The 21,472-nt window shown below is 45.9% G+C and overlaps 1 protein-coding gene across 7 annotated transcripts; it reads left to right on the forward strand.

The window, feature by feature from the left end:
* Positions 1 to 4,913: 4,913 nt before the first annotated feature.
* Positions 4,914 to 14,910, forward strand: KIAA1191 (KIAA1191 ortholog). Of its 7 annotated transcripts, XM_035105795.2 has the most exons (9): positions 4,914 to 5,132; positions 6,931 to 7,016; positions 7,281 to 7,361; positions 8,750 to 8,940; positions 10,176 to 10,302; positions 11,917 to 12,041; positions 12,628 to 12,734; positions 13,049 to 13,194; positions 14,426 to 14,910. In XM_035105795.2, exons 3-9 carry the CDS (start codon positions 7,334 to 7,336, stop codon positions 14,632 to 14,634), a joined length of 933 nt encoding a protein of 310 aa, XP_034961686.1. In that variant the 5' UTR covers positions 4,914 to 5,132; positions 6,931 to 7,016; positions 7,281 to 7,333; the 3' UTR covers positions 14,635 to 14,910. The 7 variants fall into 7 exon arrangements, with proteins under 7 accessions (XP_034961686.1, XP_060127594.1, XP_034961685.1 ...); XM_060271611.1 differs by having other exon boundaries at positions 6,905 to 7,016; positions 7,281 to 8,940; XM_035105794.2 differs by having other exon boundaries at positions 7,281 to 8,940.
* Positions 14,911 to 21,472: the final 6,562 nt, after the last annotated feature.

A 21,472-nucleotide genomic window follows, 5' to 3' on the forward strand; every position in this document is an offset into this window, starting at 1 on the left:
CGTGAAGCTGAGGCTCCAATACTTTGGCCACCTCATGAGAAGAGAAGAATCCTTGGAAAAGACCCTGATGTTGGGAAAGATTGAGGGGACAAGGAGAAGGGGACGACAGAGGATGAGATGGTTGGACAGTGTTCTCGAAGCTACAAACATGAGTTTGACCAAACTGCGGGAGGCAGTGGAAGACAGGAGTGCCTGGCGTGCTCTGGTCCATGGGGTCATGAAGAGTCGGAGACGACTAAATGACTAAACAACAACAAAGCAAAATGCAGGTTGGAACTGGTCTGCCTCTCAGGCACAGCCATGAAAATCATGTTGGCGGCATCCTGTTCTCACAGTGGCCAAACAGATGCCTGGCACAAAAGACCTGAACACAAGAGCATTCTCGCCTCCTGCGGTTTCCATCAATCTGTATTCAGAGACAAGTTGGATAAAGCTGGGGAGGTGTGATTTTTAACTGTATTTTTACAGACATGCCACAGTCTAGGACTCCTGGCTGAAAGAAGTATCAATTCTCAGGCCAAGTGGATAATAGGAATGGGTAAAAGTAATATCAATTGGGGGTCCGGGGAGCAGGTAGACGGAAAGCTTTCCAAGATGATTCTCATCTGGAAGCACAGTGTTCCTGCTATGATACGGTATATAAAGCTAGTTAACTTTTGTAAACCACCTTGGGAGGGCTTGATATTAAAAGACAGCACATAACTGGTATTTTAGATACTGTGTAGATAAATATTGAAGGGGAGGCAAAACATCTGAAGGGGGAACTTTCTTTTTGTAAATGTTTTATATTATTATTTCATTTTAAAATGTACATAAAACAAAGAGAACAATGATAACAAAAGACAAAAATTAAAAGATGAAAAAGATTTTTTTGGGGGGGGGATTTCTGAGGAACCATATTGTCTTGAGGGGAAGAGAGAATAAGAGGCAATATAAGAGAAACAGCTTCTGCCCACAACAGCCAGGATAGGGACCTGACCTGAGACCCCTCTCTCCATTCCATTGTAATACTGTATTATTATGAGTGTTTTTTTTATTAAACTCTGAGCAGCCTTTGAGAAGTGTGTCATGATTCCTAAAGGTATATTTTATAAAGTTAATAATTAATGAAAGTTATTAATATTTAATAACTATCCAGCCCATTGTGGAAGAAAAGCACCCTTTATGTGGGAGGAATAAATTGCCATTTTCAGAATTATATCCATCTCCTTTCTCTGACATATTTGCATTAAAAAATAAAAGCAACAGCATTATTTGCTGGAACTGCAGTGTCAAGCAGATACCTTGCCTAACAACAATCCTTTGCTGATTTAGGGCACTCAGTAAATTCTGACTTTCCCAAAGGTCACAAAAGAATACTGAAATATGTGTGCAGTTTCCTTTATTTTCCATATGGGGTTATTGGGATGCAACCCAACCCTGCTTTTAAGGGCTTCTCTGCAGCTATAAGTGCTAAAGTTCAATGGAAAGTTGCCCTCTGCCCTGGCCCATGTACTCTAGACTATGGACCTTCTGAGTTATTTTCTCTCTTCACCCTGAAACCCTTTAAAGAAAATCTAAAGGAGAAAGAGTTAAGATTGTTAGTATGCATAGTTACTGAATTGTCTTAAACTTGTTATATTAGTACAGTACTCACCTTTTGCATCTGTTTTGTTTTACTTTTAATTTGTATTTTCAAAAAAAGTTCGATAGATAGATAGATAGATAGAGGCTACTAACCCTGATGTGGGTGGTGCTGTGGGTTAAACCACAGAGCCTAGGGCTTGCCGATCATAAGGTTGGTGGTTCGAATCCCCGTGATGGGGTGAGCTCCCGTTGCTTGGTCCCTGCTCCTGCCAACCTAGCAGTTCGAAAGCACCTCAAAGTGCAAGTAGATAAACAGGTACCGCTCCCGCAGGAAGGTAAACAGTGTTTCCGTGCGCTGCTCTGGTTTGCCAGAAGCGGCTTAGTCATGCTGACCACATGACCTGGAAGCTGTACGCCAGCTCCCTCGGCCAATAAAGCGAGATGAGCGCCGCAACCCCAGAGTTGGTCACGACTGGACCTAATGGTCAGGGGTCCCTTTACCTTTACTTTACTAACCCTGAACATGTTCTACCTCCACTGTCAGAGGCAGTATGCTTTGGAATACCAGTTGAATATTAGGACTGTACCTTCATATGAAATCCTTGTGAGCCCCGCACAAACGTTTGCAAGGTTCCAGTTTCACTCTTCTTCTAACAAAAATAATAACGTTACTTCTAAAGTTCCTACTTTTTTCTTTGTGCTGTACAGAGATTAAAAGACAAACCAGTCCCTTGCCTTCCAGCTCACAAACTACCGGTAATAGACATCATACAAAAGGAAAACTTAATGGGGAGGGAAGAGGAAAACAAGAAAAAAGGCATCACTTATTGAAGGTATATAATTGTTCTGGACAGTTCCCCCCTCTCCTGCCTTTAAGTACACATGCATATTGGGCTTGGCAAAAGTTGCCCCCTCCACATCTCACCAAACTTTCGTCTGCCGCAATGAGGCGTGTGGGTGTGCATGTGTCAGGGAATTTGGGGTGGGGGCAAATTACAGCCTTGAAATGTGGCTTCAAGGCTGTCATTTGATTTGTCACTAAATTGCTCCTGTATTATAGGAATACACTGGCAATTCAGCAACGTTACGCAAAACTAGAGCACAGAATCTCCATTCCCATCGTTTCATAACAGGCCTTCCAAGCATGACTAGCCTGGTGGAAAGGAGAGGACCAGCTGCCAGCAGAACATGATTATAGGTAGATATAAATACTATAGGAAGAACAGGGAAGACATACTGGAGTTGGTGTTGCTCTGGATGTTAAAGAAAGCATCAAATTAGCAAACCAGAAATCCCCAAAGGGGCAGATTCCTCAATAGCACTGTGGAAATTACAGGCTGGTTGGCTTAACGTCTGCCTTGGGGAAACTGGTGGGAGGTATTGTTCAAGATAAAACAACCAATCCTATATAGGTAAAAAAGATAAAGGACCCCTGGATGGTTAAGTCTTGTCAAAGGCGACTATGGGGTTGCGGCACTCATCTCGCTTTCAGGCTGAGGGAGTTGGCGTTTATACACAGACAACTTTCTGGATCATGTGGCCAGCATGACTAAACCGCTTTTAGGCCAACGGAACACACCGTGGCCAATCATATAGAACAAGCTGTGCTGAAGCAGAGCCAGCATGACTTCTGCAAGAGTAAGGCCTGTTTTATTAACCTAACTTAGGGTTTCTTTGACAGGGAAGCACGATCCAGCCCCGGACCAGCATCCTCCTCCTTATTCTGTTCCTAGTTTAACTTGTAGAGGTTATCCCAGGTTCTTATTTGTTATATATTCATTAGTAATTTCAGATATTTGGTTTTTAATGCTTAGATTTTAGTTCTACCTATTTTATTGTAATTAAAGTTTTATTATGCTATGTCTTGATTGTAGCATCGATCAATTTATGTTTTCTGTTGCATGCATTTGCCATTGTTTTATTCCGTTTTGTTTTGTTGGGTGTATGCTATGGCTAAATGCTAATGCAATAAATAATTGATTGATTGATTAACCTACTAGTTATTTGAGAGTGTCAACAACCATATAGATAGAGGTGATCCAGTTGACACAGTGTACTTGGATATTCACAAAGCTTTTGAGAAGGTACCTCACCAACGACTGCTTAGTAAGCAGATACAGGACAAGAGGAATACATATTATTGATTAGGAATTCGTTACATAACATAATGCAGAAAGTAGGAGTAAATAGATAGTTCTCTTGATGGAGGGATGTAGAAAGTGGAGTCCCCCAAGGATCAGTATTGGGACTTGTGCTTTTTAACTTTTTTTTAAAAAAATCTAGAGTTAGGGGTGAGCAGTGTGGTGGACAAGTTTGCTGATGATACTCAATTGTTCAGTCATCAAAACAAAAAAGGATTGCAAAGAGCTTCCAAAGGACATCTCCAAACTGTGTGAATGGGTGGTAAAATGGCAAGGGCAATTCAATGTAAATAAGTGTGAACTCATGCATGCTGGGGCCCCAAATCCTATTTAACCTATACACTTATGGAGTCAGAACTGGTGGACTAACCAGGAAAAAGAGTGAACAACTTGATGAAGAAGCTGACACAGTGTGTGGCAGCGGTGAAAAAAAGAGAAAATTTCATGCTAGGAATCATTAGGAAAGGAATTGAAAATAAAACTGTCGATACAAGTACAAATCTATGGTGCAACTGCCCCTGGAACACTGTGTACAGCTCAGATTGCCTCACCTCAAAAAAGTTATTTTCAAGCTGGAAAAGTTTCAGAAAGGTGGAACCACAATGATCTGAGGGATGGAGCAATACCTTTATGAGAAAAGGCTGCAACATTTTGGAGCTTTTTGAGAAGAGGTGACATGATAGAAAGATACAATGCTTTTTTCTTGGGGGACACAGGGGTACATTGAGGGGGCAGTATTTCAATAGGAGTAGGAAAATGAGAGTATCCCTAAACATTTTCTTTTTAGAAAAAAGCACTGGAAAGATATAAAATTATGCATGGCATGGAGAAAACAAACAATTTTTCTCCATCTCTAGTAACACTAGAACATACTGTACGACGTAGCTGAATGCTGGAAGATTCAGGACAGACAAAAGAACGTACATTTTCTCCGCACAAACTATGGAACTCGCTCCCACAGGAGGCACTGAAGGCCACCGACGTGGATATCTTTAAAAGAGGATTAGACAGATTCATAGAGGACAAGGCTAGATCAATGCCTGCACAACCCCGAAGCTCTGCCCGTCTCCGTTGCCGGAGCCCGTATGCCGAACAGCGACGGTTAAGTTCCCTCAGCATTCGCCTCTCAAACGCCGCGAGACTGAAATCTCGCGAGATCGTTAAGCTTATATATCATGCTCCCTCTGCCGGCGTCCTCTCAGTTGCAGGTTGTCAGCTGCGTTGTTGCTGATCTGGGTTGGTCTTGCTTGAGCTCTTCCTCCCGGCTCGGGCTGCGCCATGGCGCCTCCGGATCTCGTTGACCGGCGTCTGCTCGCGGGCGGCCTCCTCCGCCTCCTGCTCTCGTCCGACTTGTGGGCGGAGCGGGCCTGTTAGTACCGGGGGGATCCAGTTCGGGGGCTGCGGGCGGCCCAGGAAGAGGAGGAGGTAAGGGAAAGTGGCGGGCGGGAGGGCAGGCAGGCAGGCAAAGCAGCCGAGCGCGGCCTTGTTGTTTACGGCGCCTAGTGGGCGGGGTAGGCCGGTCGCGGAACCGCCGCAGACCATCAGGAGGAGGCTGGGCTCGGGGATAAAAGGCTCCGGCGAAATTTATTTGGAATTTATATGGAAAATACCTGAACTCCTTCCCCCCACCCCCGGACAGGGAGGGACGTGGACGGAAGATGCTGCTTGTGGTGAAATCTGAGGCAACCGCCTCTTCTTTCTTAGGCTGCCATCCTAAAAACACTTACTTGGAAGCAAGGCCTATTGGAGGCCCAGTGAGACTTGCTCTCGAGTAAAAATGCAAAAATATATTAAACACGCTTTTAATCTCACTGCATGCGTTTTGTAAACTAACGCCTCGCCTTTCCCTGTCGGTGTTCAGCCCAACTATGCATGTCTACTCGGAAGCAAGCCAAATACTAATACTAATAATAATTTAATATTTATACCCCGCCCATCTGGCTGGGTTTCCCCAGCCATTTGGGGCGGTTCCCAACAGAATATTAAAAACACGATAAAACGTCAAACATTAAAAACTTTCCTAAACATTGAGCTGAAAGGGGCTTACTCCCTGGAAAGCGAGTATAGGGTTGTAGCCTAGGCTATTGGACGGACCTGTTGCCTATACTTGTCGGTGGTGTGCCTCCCTCCCTTACACACTTGCTTATGGGAATGATGGTTAGTGGACTAAACCTTTTGAGCCTACAGCAAAACTTATTTTCCTTGCATGTTGATGTTTGTTCAAAATGATTCATAATATGTAAAGTGCCTCAACAGTTAGATGTTGTATACAGTTAGTATGTTAAAAGCAGCCAATATCACTAGCCCCTGCATTCTCTCACATTATTGGAGGAGGAAGAGAATAGGCTCACTTTGATTTAAACCGCTTGCTTGGCTGCAAGAAGTAGCAATTGTTGGTTTCTAGTGAGAAATGCTGGATAAGACTTAAAGTGGCCATTTGGAGAATCCACTGCCACTCCTATCATACCTGTGACTCGGTGCCTCTTGAAGCTGCATTTACAGCATCTGTCTACTCTTAATTGCAACCATATGGGAGAATATGCTGGCATGAGCTACTGGGTGTTAGTATGGCTGCTTTCCAGGTCAGCAGTTTCTGCAGTTGGAAGAAGAGTAAAATGCTTAGAACTGGCCAACAGATGGTTAGAAAAATTAATATAAATTACATTATGGCATCTTATTTATATCTCACCCACTCTGATAACTTTAGTGCTGTGGAGATTTAATGATTGATGCTTTAATGTATTTTTAATCTCTGTTGGAAGCCGCCCAGAGTGGCTGGGGAAACCCAGCCAAATGGGTGGGGTACAAATAATAAATTATTATTATTATTATGATTTATAACTTCAGGGCCTATATTTTTGCAAGTACTTGGCAGTCCAACTGAGTGAAGGTTTCTTTGGTGTGATTGATGTAGTGTCTAGTTGAGACCACTTCAATTTTTAGAGAATTCCCACATAGAATTGTAGAGTTGGAAAGATCCCAAGGATCATCTAGTCCAATCCCCTGCAATACAGGAATTTTGCTCACAGCTGACTGGGTGGGCTCGAACCACCAACCTAATGGTTAACAGCCAGACGAGGCATTTGAGCGTTGTGCACTATTTTCTCCTTTATGAAGGTTGAAGTGGCTTTCTAGCAGTATTAGGTTATTATGAATACAGCTTTACTGCAATTGTAGACTGTCTTACTTTAGTAAAGATTTATTGCTTCTGAATTTTTGTTAGTCTGTCTGCATGGAAGCTCGTGAGGATGGTTTGCTAGTTTCAGCATCAGCAACAGAATGGTCCTTTTTCTCTCATCATAAGTTGTGGTAAGCTCTATTAGGTTTTTTTTCCTTATAAAAACTTTTATTACAATGATACGCAGGCTGATTAATTTAAAGTGAGTTAGGACATAATACATTTCCATTGCTTCATTATTTAAATCAAAATAAATGTTAGACATCTTGCTAGCTTTATAAGCAAAGTAAAATATGTGGAGCTTCATTGACATACTTACTCTGGTTTTATTATAAACCAGGATCCTTTGCTATGGTGTAACTTTTGCAGATGAAAGTGCCCTCTGTTTTTATTAGGTAACCAATACTGTTCTGGATTTCCATATAGTGAAACACCTGGACTTGCAGTCATGGCTTCAAGAAGAACAGATGTTCCTGGTAAAACTAATTATCTAAGTAAATGTGTCAGGTGTAAAAGTGTCTAGTGGTAATTGTAATAAATAACATCAGGCTCTTTATTCAAATCTCCCAAGTATATTTGTGTTGTATTTATGAAGGTCCAGCTGTACCACACTTAAATGTAGACACATATAAAGATCTGACTCTGCTCTAGAGAGAATTGTAATTGTGCTTCAACAATGCATCTGTTGGTGACCTAGCATCTTATGGTTGGAGTTGTCCGTTTTCTTCCCTGCTAATGACCAACAACTGCTAACTAGATAATGATGAATTAATTACTAAATTGATGGAGTTCTCCCCTGAGATGAATTCTTGCATCTGTTCCTGGAAGTAGTTTTTCAGATTGCCTTCAGGATTATATATTTCATGCTACCATTACTTGACTTTTAATTTGCTATTGAATTTATTGAAATCCGATGGTTAGTGTGTCTGTTTACCTGATTATGAGTGAAAAGGCTGTTTGCCATTAGTTTGGGAAAGTCATCTCGGCAGGGATGGAAAATTCTTCAGATCAGATCCCTATGAAATAGAATGGCCTTCCTAAGTACCTAAACATTTTCTAGCCTGGTTTTTTTTTAAGTTTGTGTTTTCTGGGGTTATTCTGTTTGAACATCATTTAATGAAAAGTTGATTACCTTCCTGGTCCTAAGTGTCTCATGTGGGAAAAGATTCTGAATAAGTGCTTTAGTGCCAGGGCTTGGGTTTTTAGTAATTCTGGACTAGACAAGTGCTTAAACTAATAGGCAGTAGACTTGTTTGAGTAACAGTGTTTCTAGGAGCTTTGGCCTAAGAATTTCTAGCTCTAGTAGCACCTTTAACTCTCTATTGGTTGAAATGGATCAAGTGCATTGTTTTGATCAGTGGTGGTGAACCAATGGCCAATGGGCTTCCTCCAGTCCACAAAGTCTTCTCCAGTAGCCCCCAATTCCCTGACCCAGTGTGGTGCTGCTTTGAGATTGAGGGGGGGGCATAGTACACTAATGGAATTTCATCTTCATAGTACTGGGCAGAGAGGTTGAAACTACCCTCACAGCTATTGTCAATTTCATTTTTCATATTGCTTGCGGTTTGTGTGTGTGTTCCCTGGTATGCATGTAGTGGCTTGTGCACAGGTGCTCTTGCTTGCCTGCTATAAGGTGGCCATGCCTATTTGTGGCATGTTGCCCTGACGGAGTTGGAATACGGTGATGTGGCCTTGGGCCTGAAAGAAAGAGTTAGTTACATCACAATGTTCTAAAATCCTGTGATACTGATGCTAGAAGATCATCTTAATGAAATAAGTGCTAATGTGATCTGTACTACTTGCTTGTATAAAGTTGACATTCTAAAAGTGCAGCCTACTGTGAAATTTCCATCTCTGTCCTTAGCCATTGAGCATGGCTCTGGAGGCTTTCTAGGAAAGATGTCCCAACCCATTGGAATGAACCGTCGGACATTCAGTTATGATGATGCCCTTGAGGATACAGCACCAATGACTCCTCCTCCTCCTAATATGTCCACCAATATCCTGTGGAAACGGCCAGTCGTCCCAGAACGCAAATATGAAGATATTTCCAAGGTATGCAGTCTCTAGAGTGACTATAGAGGTGGTATGAGGTGTCCAGTAAATACCACTTTTAATGTCCCACTGAGGAAGTAAATCAACCACTGAAATTAACTGTGCTGAGGGGCATCAAATTTGCATTGCTTTGCTCTTCTGGGTGTATGGGGTGTTAGGGGAGGTGTAGTACCTCTGGTGGGAGACGTATTGTGCTCCTTCTAGGATACTTTGTCCACCTGTGGTCCCCACGCTGCACTCAGCTCTCACCCATGGCTCCTAGAAGTTATCAGCATGTGACAGCCACACCCCAGGAAACAGCTTTAACTGGCCAGCTAAACCAGGTGAGGGTAGCTGAGTGGTCTCAAACCCTCGGTGAGTTAGGGTCTTCCCCTGCATGTGAATACAGGCTCTGGCAGATTGAGCAGACAAGACCCATAGTGGGTCCAAGTGTCAAGAAGGCAGTTTCTGCATGTGCTGTAGAGGGAAGTAAGAGGGAGGTGGGACTTATCCACCTAGGAGAAGGAAAACCCTGATCCTAAACCTCTGCTGCCTTGCAGGATATCTTCAGGGAAGAAAAGGCTAAGGGGTAAACCCTACACAAATCCAGAATGTAGTCCCTAAGATGGTTGGATGGCACCTTCACTCCAGAGGCACACTCCATTTCTTTCGAGTCAAGCAGATGCCAATAATACAAATGCTCTTCTGATACTTTTTATAGCAACAATTATTGAGGGAGAAACACTTATTTTCTTTACAATGGCTGTAACTGGTCAGAATTTGTGAAATGTCTGACAAAAAGTGTGTCACAACAAAAAGCTGGTATGATTGATTTTTTAAAAAATAAAGATTTTTTCTAGGGTTAAATGGCTGTGGGTGGGTGACAAGTAACAAATTGTAACCATGGTTTTACTCTTCAAAAGCAGGGAGTAATCAGAAAGCCATAGTTATCTTATGAGGAGAACTAGACTTGGGGGTTGGAGTTCTATGCAGGAGAGAATATTTTCACCTGTTTTCATGGACTACGGCGGATCTGGTTTTTGGTGAAAATAGGAGTGATCTTTTGGTGAAAATAGGAGTGATTAAAATGTTATAGATGAGAGGGTGGAAAAATGGCAAGAGCACCATGTTCAATCTGTACAGTTCATGTATGATTCCAGGACTACTCCTCTTGAGGATCAGGAGTAGTGTGTGAGATTCTCCTAAAGTAATTTTGCCCCTTTCTCCTCAAACTGTCCCTGGCTTCCTCTGCACAGGATGAGGAAGGGGAGACTAGCATGCATCTATCTGCCATTACCCCCTCATCTTCCACTGAGACTGTGAACAAGGTTCCAGTAGTGAAGGCCAAGGCCACCCACATCATCATGAATTCTCTCATCACAAGTAAGAGCTCTTGTGTTCCTCTAGTAGGCAAGTTAACCTGGAGATCAAATTTTGCAATATGGTTTATATCCCATTACCATGTGGGTTATTTTTATTCTCTGTGATATAGTTGTGTCTGTTCAGAAAGGCCTACAAAGAGATTGGATGCCCTAATGGAAAGGGTCAAACAAAATGCTGTAAGAATGAATTTGATGCTCTACCTCCATATTCTGCTCCTCTTTAGTACCGAAATGCTAGCATGTAACCTAAGGGAAACAGCATGGAAATTTAGTTCTTCTTATGTCCTGCAGCACTTCATTATGTGTTTTGTGGTAGTGGGACTGTACTGCCAGCGCTTACTTGTTAGCTTGGCAAACTCATTCCATTTGTCCAGTCAATGTATTAAAATGAATGGCTTTGGAAGATAATCTGTTGGCACTTACGTATGTTTAATTGTAGCTGTTAAATCTTTTGGGAAAACTAAGAATACACACTTCCATTGAATTTACAGTGACTTAAACAACTTCATTAGGTTGCCAATGGTACATTTGCTCCTCCTACTAATGGGCAGATAACTGGCACATAGACAATATGCTTGAATCAGCATGATTTGGATGTGGCATATATATTTCACCATTTTGAGTCTCCTGTAGTTTTTCTGTTTTGGAAGTCTAGTGATCACAGCAGAATGGAAGTCTAGTTCAGGTATATTACTTTCTTACAGTAAAGCAATGAAGGAAACTTCCTTTATGTTTAAGAAATAATTCCTGGAAACATATTTTAATAATATTCAAAGATAGCGGTTACTATTGCATCATTTTTCTTTTTTAAAAAAAGCTACTAAAGGACAGGGTTGAGGTTTCTGCTCTGAATAATAGTAGATTGGAGGAAGGCATTCTGAAGGTGTTCCTCCTAAACCCGGTGGCTTCTTTTTTGGGCCCAGCTTCTGTTTATGTATGAATTTATGCTGCATTAATGAGAACATAACAAAAGGTGTTGCTGTAAAGGTTTAGAACAGAGATGAGGAACCTACCTGTGACTCAAGATGTGCTGCCACTCCATCAGCTAGCCAATATGGCCAATAGGCAGCAACAATATCTAACAGCACCTGCAGGGCAACATGTTCCCCATCCCTGGTTTAGAAAGTCTGGTTCTGGAACCAAAAAAATACAGTAAGCTCACTTGTAGGAAGAGCTCAGGACAAAGGAAAACATTTTGTGTATAACCAGGCCTTTAGCTGATTAAACAATCTATGGCCTTTTAAATGTGTTTGTGGGAAGGGGATTACTGTATTTACGTATATTCTCCACCTTGTGATCTTTGGGTGAAGGGCTGTATACAAATTTAATAAACAAACAAAGCAATCTTAGATTATTTTACTCTACTGGTCTCTCTTTTTTAACTTTAGTCCTGTCCTCCCCTTCCAATCTGCTGGAATGATGAAAGTTCCAGAACATTTTTGAACTGTGCTGTGTGTTGCTCTGGTGCTTTATAATAGATGACTTAAAGAAATCTCACCCACCGTGCTTTATCATTTCTGATAACTATAAAGGCTATATGATATTGCCTTTTAGAAATTTGTTGCAAGCAGTAGTGTTTGTGGCTTGTATGAATGTGTCATGTTGTCCGTTCTAGAGCAAACTCAGGAGAGCATTCAACGCTTTGAGCAGCAGGCAGGGTTGAGAGATGCCGGATACACTCCCCACAAAGGCCTCACAGCAGAGGAGACTAAATACCATCGTGTGGCTGAGTCACTCCATGTAAGGTGTTGGGTCTCACTGTGCTTTAGTAGTGAATTACTTAAATTGGTATTGGTTGTAAATTACTACTTTTCAGAACTAAGTGTGGAAAGTTTGCTAATAGATGCCATTGGCAAAATAGAATCAGGGATTTTCCCGGTTTTCATCCTGTTTCAGAGTTTGTGTTAAGAGAGCTTGAATCTAGTGCCAGTTAAATATAATGTATTGAGCTCTTGATCAGTACCAGTGAGGCATTGGCACGGAAGGTAATTTATGTAAATTATTTATTTCCCTGCACCAAAAGCCTAAGTTTCTGAGACTGAACATAGAATTTACTATTACTGGGAAACGGGTGCTATGCCTTTGAAGCAGAATACAAGTTCAGTAATAGAGGGTGATGACTTGAAAGATGGTATGTCTGAGAGGTAGCTGTTATCAAGGCAGAAATGTCTCCATACAATCTTGCATGCAAGTCTCATTAATATGCTGCATCATGCTTTTACCAATGCTTTGCCAATGAAAGAAACAAAATTAAACTGTGGCTGCTAGCTGTTCACTTGCTAGAATTGGAAAGCTTCCAGCTGTACATCTTTACCCTTTCTAACAGAACCTAAAGATGCAAAGTGGAGAGATGGCAAAAGAAGATAAACAGGCCTCTTCCGCCCAGTCCACTCCAAGCAGCACTCCCCATTCCTCTCCCAAGCGCACATACAGGTACATTGCCCAAGAGGAAAACAAAGGGCACTTAACTATGATTCTAAATTAATAGGAATCCTAGCTTCCTTTTGGGTTTTGTGAATCCTGTTTGTGGAATCTGTCCAATGCTTTTTTGCTGCATTTTTAAAGATCCCAGTCTTTCTGTTGTGGGTGGGTAATGTGGCTCACATAATTTTTTTCTGGATTTCTTTTTTTGGTGTAAACCTATGTGGAGTGAGAATTGTTCAGTTGGGATTAAATGTTTGTGGTAGTCCAATACTACCATGGTCTGCCTATCCGGTTTCAGTCCTTAATTGATTTGTTCTCTTCAGGGGTTGGTTTAGTCAGGGGTCCTCCGCATCCATCACGGGTCCTGAGCTTGCTGCCATGGATTCCGGTGGTGGGGATGGCGATAAAGTACCGTCTGAAAAATGGAGCTTCTTTGGACCTAGAGCTCTTCAAAAACACACTGATTCAGGTATAGCAACTTTTTAAGAAAACAGTCTTTATTGGAGGATGCTTCAAAAATATGTGTTTGGCTTTAAAGACTAAAGGAGAAATTAAACATCACACTTTGGTAATTGTTTTGTAAAGGCAAGCATTTTGGCTTGGCAGAAAGAATCCCCCTCTCTACCCCCTGCATACTATTCCAGGGCTTCTCCTGATGCCCCCAGAGCCAATTTTGGGGTTTACGGGGAGAGGAGGAGGGAAAGCCCCATAGCACAAGTGAAAGCCTTTGTGCAGGAATTCTGCTTCTGGGAGTCAATTGATGTATTAGTTGAGCCCTGCTCTAATGAAGAGTTAAAATTATGAAGAGACTTAAAAGTAAATGGGAAGAATTTATTGCCAATTGGAATTGGGACTACAGGAGAGAATGAATATATCAAGGTGTGGCATATAGTACTATGTGTGTCCACAGCTTTCTGCAGTCTATGGCATAGTACTTGAATGCTGCATTCAAAGGTCAGAAAATCAAACGTTGGATTCAGTTCTTGTACTCCCCCCCCCCCCGGGTGGCTTACAACAGAATATTAAAATACAACAATCTATTAAACATTAAAAGCTTCCCTAAACTTTAAAAGCTTCCCTGTTTTGCCTTCAGTCATATTTGATAGAGAAATGAAATGTCTGTTCCATACTTTCCCAATAAGCAAAGATGCTCCGCCTACTTCTTTTCAGAAAAAATATAGTGAATATTATTCTGACTCTTGACCACCTGCATTGCTCCTTTGATGCTGATTTGCCAGAACTACTCCTGAATCTTCCAGTGACAATTAAATTTTGTTCAAGGCAAAGTTGCCATAGATCAGGCACCCCCAAACTGCAGCCCTCCAGATGTTTTGGCCTACAACTCCCATGATCCCTAGCTAACAGGACCAGTGGTCAGGGAAGATGGGAATTGTAGTCCAAAACATCTGGAGGGCCGAAGTTTGGGGATGCCTGCCATAGATTATGTGCACAAAGGATACTTGAGTTGCAGTTTTAGGTATAGCTTCCTCATATGACTATCACTATAGGAATACATAAATATCTTTTGACAAACAGAACTGCCACATGCCATATGACTGATGGTGGTTTGTGCTTAGAATTTGATGAAATGGCAATTGCTTATATAAGTCTTGATTGTGCTGTACATCTGCACAGATGTGCATAATGGTTTGCTGCTGTTGCCTTTCTCTTATCTCTTTTGAATCTTCTTCTTCCCTCAGGGGGCTTTACTGTCCAGGCCTATAAGGGTGCCCAGAAACCAACCCCAATGGAACTAATGCGTGCCCATGCCACCAGGATGGCAGAGGACCCTGCAACTTTCAAGCCTCCCAAGATGGATATTCCAGCTATGGATGAAAAGAAGCGGCCCCCAAGTTCTCATAACCTCAGACCCCGGGACATGAATGTGCTTACTCCTACTGGGTTCTAGGAACACCTCCACTTAAAAGACAGGATGATCTTGAAATCTGAATGGACTACATTGTCTTAGGGTGTCTTTCACATTCCACACATACAGTTGACATAGGAAGGTCTCTTCTAGGTCAGAGTTACAGACAGTGGTGAAACAAGATTTGGGCAACTTTCTGAATTTCTTGCTCTTTTTTCCTTCCAAAGGTCTCTTATGCAGCACAAAAATTATAACTATCCTGCCAGCAGAGTTCTGACATCCAGTTCTGTGCTTCTCAGAATACCTAAGTGTTATAAAGGGAAATGTGAGGGACAGGGGATATCGCGAAGTCCCTCCCCTCCTGAGTTCAAGCCCGTCCCCGAGCAAAGGGGAAAGCAGGGAGAGTTCCGATTCCAGTGGGGAAGCAGGAAGTCGTGTCCGAGGCTCAGGCAAGGTAGAGGAGCCAGGGTCCCAGGTGGGACAAGAAGGGGCAAGCAAGGGGGGAAGACCCATCCCTCCAACTCCAGAATTACGCAGGAAGAGGAGGGGCAAGAGGATGGGTCTGCCAAAGCTTTTGTGTTGGAGAAAGACGCGCCAAAAGCCATTAGGAGGTTCTGAAACCGACTGACAACATCGCTCCGTGTAAATAGCAATGACTTGAGCACTGTAAATACGCAGCACCAATAAAAGAATAAAATGCAGAGCTGCGTAGCGTCGTTACTCTGAAGTAGTCCACTCCGGCCACTGTGACAGCAACCTCCTAATCATTTTTGGGCTACTTCGGAGTTGCCGGGATGAGCGTGTCCGAGGCGGAGAAGTGGCGGCAGATCGCTGAGCAAGCCCAGCTAGAACTGCAACAGCTGTCGCTGCAGGCGCAGGGAGAATTGAAGGCAGCTAAAGAGGAGACTAAGAAGGTCCAGGACGACCGGCTACAACTTGCGGAACAGGTGAGAGAGCTCCAGGAAAAAGAGCAGCATTTAAGGGCGGTGGCGGTAGACCTCCAAAACAAGCTGGATGCAGAGAAAAACAAGGCGGGAGGGGCTCCCCAAGTCCAAGTGCTGCCAGGAAGGAGAGCAGGGACCCTTGTAAGCAAGTTCAATGGAGACCCGAAGGAGTTTCAGGGCTTTGAGACTGAGATCGTGTATGCTCTTGAGCTGCACCAGAATGAGTTCCCCGATGATGAGCACAGAGTAGCGTTTATTGTGGAACATCTCACCGGAGCAGCCAGGGAGTGGCTAAGACCATTAATCGCAACCAAGAATCCTTGCATGAAAAATGTCCAACAATTTCTAGAAGGTTTGAGGACGATGTATTCGTCCGATAGTCATTTGGACCAGACTAAGGAGGAACTGCATAATTTACGCCAAGGAAATATGACAGTTCGCGCATATTGGGCGAAATTCACCATGCTGGTGCACAGACTGGGGTGGGTTTTGGATTCGCCTCCCATGCAAGCTGCGTTTTACTTGGGTTTGAGCGAGGAGGTGAAGGATGAACTCTCGAGAGGTCCAAAGCCCAGTACTATGGATCAGCTGAGCAAAGCAGCTCTGGCGGTGGGGGTGAGGCAGGAATCCCGGTGGAACGACAAGCAAGCGACGCGCGCAAAGCGGGCTTGGTTCCCACGGTCGCAGGAGAAGCCACTCCCTCAACAACCCTTTCAGGCCACGCCTGGAGCCAGCCAGGACCAGGAGCCCATGCAGATTGATAGCGCGCGCGCGCGGGCTTTTCAAACCCCAGCGGCGCCAAGACGCAAGGAGGGAAGGGGCGGGAATTGCTTTCTCTGCAACTCACCCCAGCATCTCGTCAGAGACTGCCCACATCGCAGGGAGTGGCAAGGAAAGGCGGGAACCGTGGTGCCCTCCCCCACTGACGCAGCACCACAGCAGGGAAACGGGAAAGCCTGGCTGCAGGAGACAAGGGGCAGCAGCCAGGCACAGTCAGCAGACAACAGCCCCAGCCCGCCCACCCGCACAGAGAGGTGCAGAGCCAGCCCACCCCTCCCAGAGCAGGAGTGGTTCTAGAAGTGACGCTAACGCTCCCAAATGGCTATCCCCTGACGGTCCTCGCCTTAATTGACAGTGGGGCGTCCGCCAACTTCTTCTCGAGAAGCTTTGCAGAAGAGCACCAAATCCAGCTTTTGCAGTTGGATTTTCCTCTGCACGTAGCAACCATTGACGGCAGGGAGCTGCTGGGAGGGGCCATCACACATCAAACCCCCCCCATGAGAATGACGGTGGGAAGGCACTCAGAGACACTGGCGTTCAACGTCACCACCATCTCAGACCCCCCCATCGTCTTGGGCATGAGCTGGCTGGCGCGCCACGACCCCTCCATCAGTTGGCACCAGAGGTGCATCACGTTTGGGTCAGACTTTTGTCTGGAACATTGCATGCAGCACCAACCAGGGGAGGGGCCTCCGATAGCCACGGTGGCCACCATGCATATCAAAGGGGGTGAGGCAATACCCAAGCAGTACTGGGACCTGCAGGAGGTCTTCAGCGAAGCGGAGTCCGACCACCTACCCCCGCACAGGCCTTTTGACTGCCAGATCAACCTGGTGCCAGGGGCGACGATACCCCCAGCCAAGCTGTACGCCATGTCAGACCAGGAGCTGGAGGATCTGCGCGCTTTCATCGACAAGAACCTCAAGCGGGGGTTCATAAGGGAAAGCAAGGCAGCAGGGGGCAGCCCGGTCTTCTGGGTGGACAAGAAAGACACGCAACAGCGCCGTCTTGTGGTGGACTTTAGACGGCTGAATTCGGTGACAGAGCCCGTGGCTTTCCCCATGCCCAGAGTGGATGATCTCCTGACAGCGGCACGCAGGGGCAAGATTTTCACCAAGCTGGACCTAAGGGGGGCGTACAACTTGATCAGGATCCGGGAAGGAGATGAATGGAAAACCACGATGTTCACGCCTCTGGGCTCTTTTGAATATCTGGTGATGCCCTTCGGTTTGCAAGGGGGCTCAGCATGCTTCCAGGCCTTCATGCACCACGTCCTGGGGTCCCTCCTCTTCAGGAAATGCTTGGTCTTCCTAGATGACATCCTTATCTACTCGAATGACCCAGTGCAGCATGTGAAAGATGTCAGAGAGGTGTTGCAACGCCTGAAGGAGAACCACCTGTATGTGAAGCTGGAGAAGTGCAAGTTTCACACCAAAGAGGTGGACTTCCTGGGCTACAAGCTGTCAGACAAGGGGCTGGCGATGGACAAGGACAAGGTGCAGGCCATCCTGGACTGGCACAGCCCCAGGACGCGCAAAGATGCCCAACGCCTACTAGGCTTCGCTAACTTCTACAGGAAGTTCATCAAGAACTTCTCTCGCGTTACGGCTCCCATCACGGACTGCCTGAGAGGCAAGCAGAAGTTCAAGTGGACACCAGAGGCGCAAGCAGCGTTCGAAAGCCTCAAGAGAGTGTTCGCCTCAGACCAAAACCTGTTCCATGTGGTGCAGGACGCGCCCCTACGCATTGAGACAGATGCTTCTGAAAAAGCTGTGGGCGCAATTTTGTTGCAACTGGACGCCAACAGGGAGTGGAGACCCTGTGCCTTCTTCTCCAGGAAGCTGACACAGCCTGAACGCAACTACACAGTGTTTGATAGGGAACTTCTTGCGATCTACGCTGCGTTCCAGCACTGGCGACACTTCCTGGTGGGCGCGAAGCACCCCATCCAGGTGTGCACAGACCACAAGAACCTGGAGTTCTGGAGAACTGCCAGGGTGCTCAACCAGCGGCAGATACGGTGGGCAGAGTTCTTCTCGAACTTCAACTTCTCCATCCACTACATCCCGGGGGAGCAGAATGTCAGGGCGGATGCCCTCTCCCGCAAGCCAGAGTACATGGAGGAGGAGGCGCCACCAGCCCCAAGGCACATTTTCCCCCCGTCGGCATGGTCCTGCGGAGCAGCTGTGGTGAGCGAGGCAGAACTCACAGCACTGACGGCAGCGGATGAATTTGCCAACCGCATCTTCAGAGAACTGAGAGGGGGGAGGGAGCAGGCAAAAGACTTTGCAGAACGCAGAGGGCTGCTTTTCTACAAGGGTGCGCTGTACCTACCCACCACCCAGCTTCGACGTACGGTCCTCAAGCAGATGCACGACAACCCTACAGCGGGGCATTTTGGAAGGGACAAAACCGCTCACCTAGTCATGAGACACTTCTGGTGGCCAGGGGTGCGGGAAGATGTTCGAGACTATGTAAGGGGCTGTACCACCTGCCAGCGGGCGAAGGTGGTCAGAGCAGCGCCACCAGGGTTGCTGGAGCCCTTAGCCACACCACACAGGCCGTGGGAAGTGGTGTCCATGGACTTCGTCACAGATCTGCCTTCGTCCAGGGGTAAGACTGCAGTGTTGGTGGTGGTGGACCTTATGTCCAAAATGTGTCACTTTATACCGTGTGCCAGGGCAGTCTCGGCAGAAGAGACAGCCAAACTGTTTGTTGATCACATTTTCAGACTGCATGGATTACCTTTAAGGGTTATTTCGGATCGTGGCCGCCAATTTGTTTCCAGGTTCTGGCGGCGGCTCATGAACCTCCTGCAGGGGGAGGTCAGCTTGTCGACGGCTAGACACCCGCAGACCAACGGACAAGCGGAGAGGGTCAACGCCATTCTGCAGCAGTACCTGAGATGCTACGTCAGCCAGCGGCAAACGGACTGGGTGGATCGCTTGCCACTAGCAGAATTTGCCTACAACAATGCAGTGCACGTCTCCACAGGGGTGTCGCCCTTTAAGGCCAATTACGGGCGCGACCTCAGATCTTTCCCAGAGAGGGAGAGGGAGGAGGAGGAGGAGGAGGGCCCACAGGCTGAGGATTGGGCAGAGGAACTGGAGACGGTGCACCAGCAGCTCAGAGAACACTTGGAGAGGGCCAAGGAAGCGTACAAAAAGGGGGCAGATCGCCACAGGCGACAAGGGGAGGTCATCAGGGTGGGGGACAAGGTGTGGTTGTCCTCGGAGGGCCTTCCCACCAGAGGGAGGTGCAAAAAGCTGGCACCCAAAAGGCTGGGCCCCTTCACGGTCACGCAACAGGTAAACCCGGTGGCATACAGGCTGGCACTGCCAGAGGACATGAGGGTGCATCCAGTGTTTCATAGATCGCTGCTGTCGCCGTACAGGGAAAGCAGCAGGCTCCGAGACGGCGAACAAACCCCCGAGGGAGGGGGGGAGAGGGAAGGCAGGGAGCAACTTAATGAGGCCACGGCCATCCTGGATTCAAGGTGGGGGGTGGGGGGACTGGAGTACCTCATGGCATGGGAGGATGCTCCACAGTCCCAGAATGAATGGGTCCCAGCCACTCAGATACAGGAGGAATTCTTGGTGGAAGAATTTCACGCCCTCTTTCCCCACAGACCCAAGCCCTGGCACATGGAAAGGGAGGGGGAGGAGGAGGAGGCACGGGAGAGCAGCTCACCATGGCGCTGGGAAGCGGAGTTTGAGGAATCAGAGGATGAGGTATGGGTGTCACCGAGATCCACCCAGTCAGAGGAAGGAGCAGATTGGCAGAACGTTTTTACCCCCACCAGCTCTGACGCCACGGACTTTTTGGGATTCCCGTCCGCCCAGGCGGAAGGGGGGGGCTCGCAGGACTGGGGGGAGGTATTCACACCAACGGGCTCGGAGAGCACTGAGTTCTTAGGCTTCCAGTCGTCACCGACACATGGGGGGGGCCTGGGGAGGGGTGAAGGAGAGCTTGGGAGGGGGGTGGATGTGAGGGACAGGGGATATCGCGAAGTCCCTCCCCTCCTGAGTTCAAGCCCGTCCCCGAGCAAAGGGGAAAGCAGGGAGAGTTCCGATTCCAGTGGGGAAGCAGGAAGTCGTGTCCGAGGCTCAGGCAAGGTAGAGGAGCCAGGGTCCCAGGTGGGACAAGAAGGGGCAAGCAAGGGGGGAAGACCCATCCCTCCAACTCCAGAATTACGCAGGAAGAGGAGGGGCAAGAGGATGGGTCTGCCAAAGCTTTTGTGTTGGAGAAAGACGCGCCAAAAGCCATTAGGAGGTTCTGAAACCGACTGACAACATCGCTCCGTGTAAATAGCAATGACTTGAGCACTGTAAATACGCAGCACCAATAAAAGAATAAAATGCAGAGCTGCGTAGCGTCGTTACTCTGAAGTAGTCCACTCCGGCCACTGTGACAGGAAACAATCAACTTATTGGACCTTTTTGGCTCTAATATTTGGGCTGCTGTTTGTGTAGACATCTGCTTATTCATGCAAGATCACTGAAGGACAATGTATAACTTTCTAGTATCTTCTTTGAACCGTTTGAGGGAATCTAGCATCAACTGAAGTCTAATGTTCTGGTAAGAATATTGCAAAATTTAGTACTATGCTTGAAAGTTGAAGGCTCCATGCTTGGCGATTTCCACATGTAAGAGTTTCATGTCTTAGGGACCTAAATGTTTCAACATGAAAAAAAGATCAGAACTAATTCTAGACTTGTACTATGAAATGATACTGTCTGTGAAGCCCTTTGCTCTTTACACCGAATGGGTTCTGCATACCATGAAGCTGGAGCCACAGTAGAATGAAAGTTATTTCATTCCTAGAGGTAACAAAGGGATTTGTAGCTGTTTTCCTGGGGATTCATTTGGGAATTATTAGTAGCACTTTCAGGGGAAAAGATGTGAGTTAATAACTATAAAGTTAGTTAATGGGGCAGTGGTTATGCTTATTTCCCTCTTCCTCCCTAAGAAATATATAAATAAGTCATTAGAGCATAGGGAAGATTTTAACCTAGCGTCTCAACTCAGATGTGAACATAAGCATTTGCATAAATTGTTGCTAATTTCTATTTGAGCAATCGGACAGTAGAAGACTTGATGTGTTCTGTGATTGCTTGAAGACATAGGGGGCAGATACTGTCCTTGGCCTAAACTCT

This window comes from Zootoca vivipara, chromosome 2, assembly GCF_963506605.1.
Source record: "Zootoca vivipara chromosome 2, rZooViv1.1, whole genome shotgun sequence".
NCBI classification, from domain to species: Eukaryota; Metazoa; Chordata; class Lepidosauria; order Squamata; family Lacertidae; genus Zootoca; species Zootoca vivipara.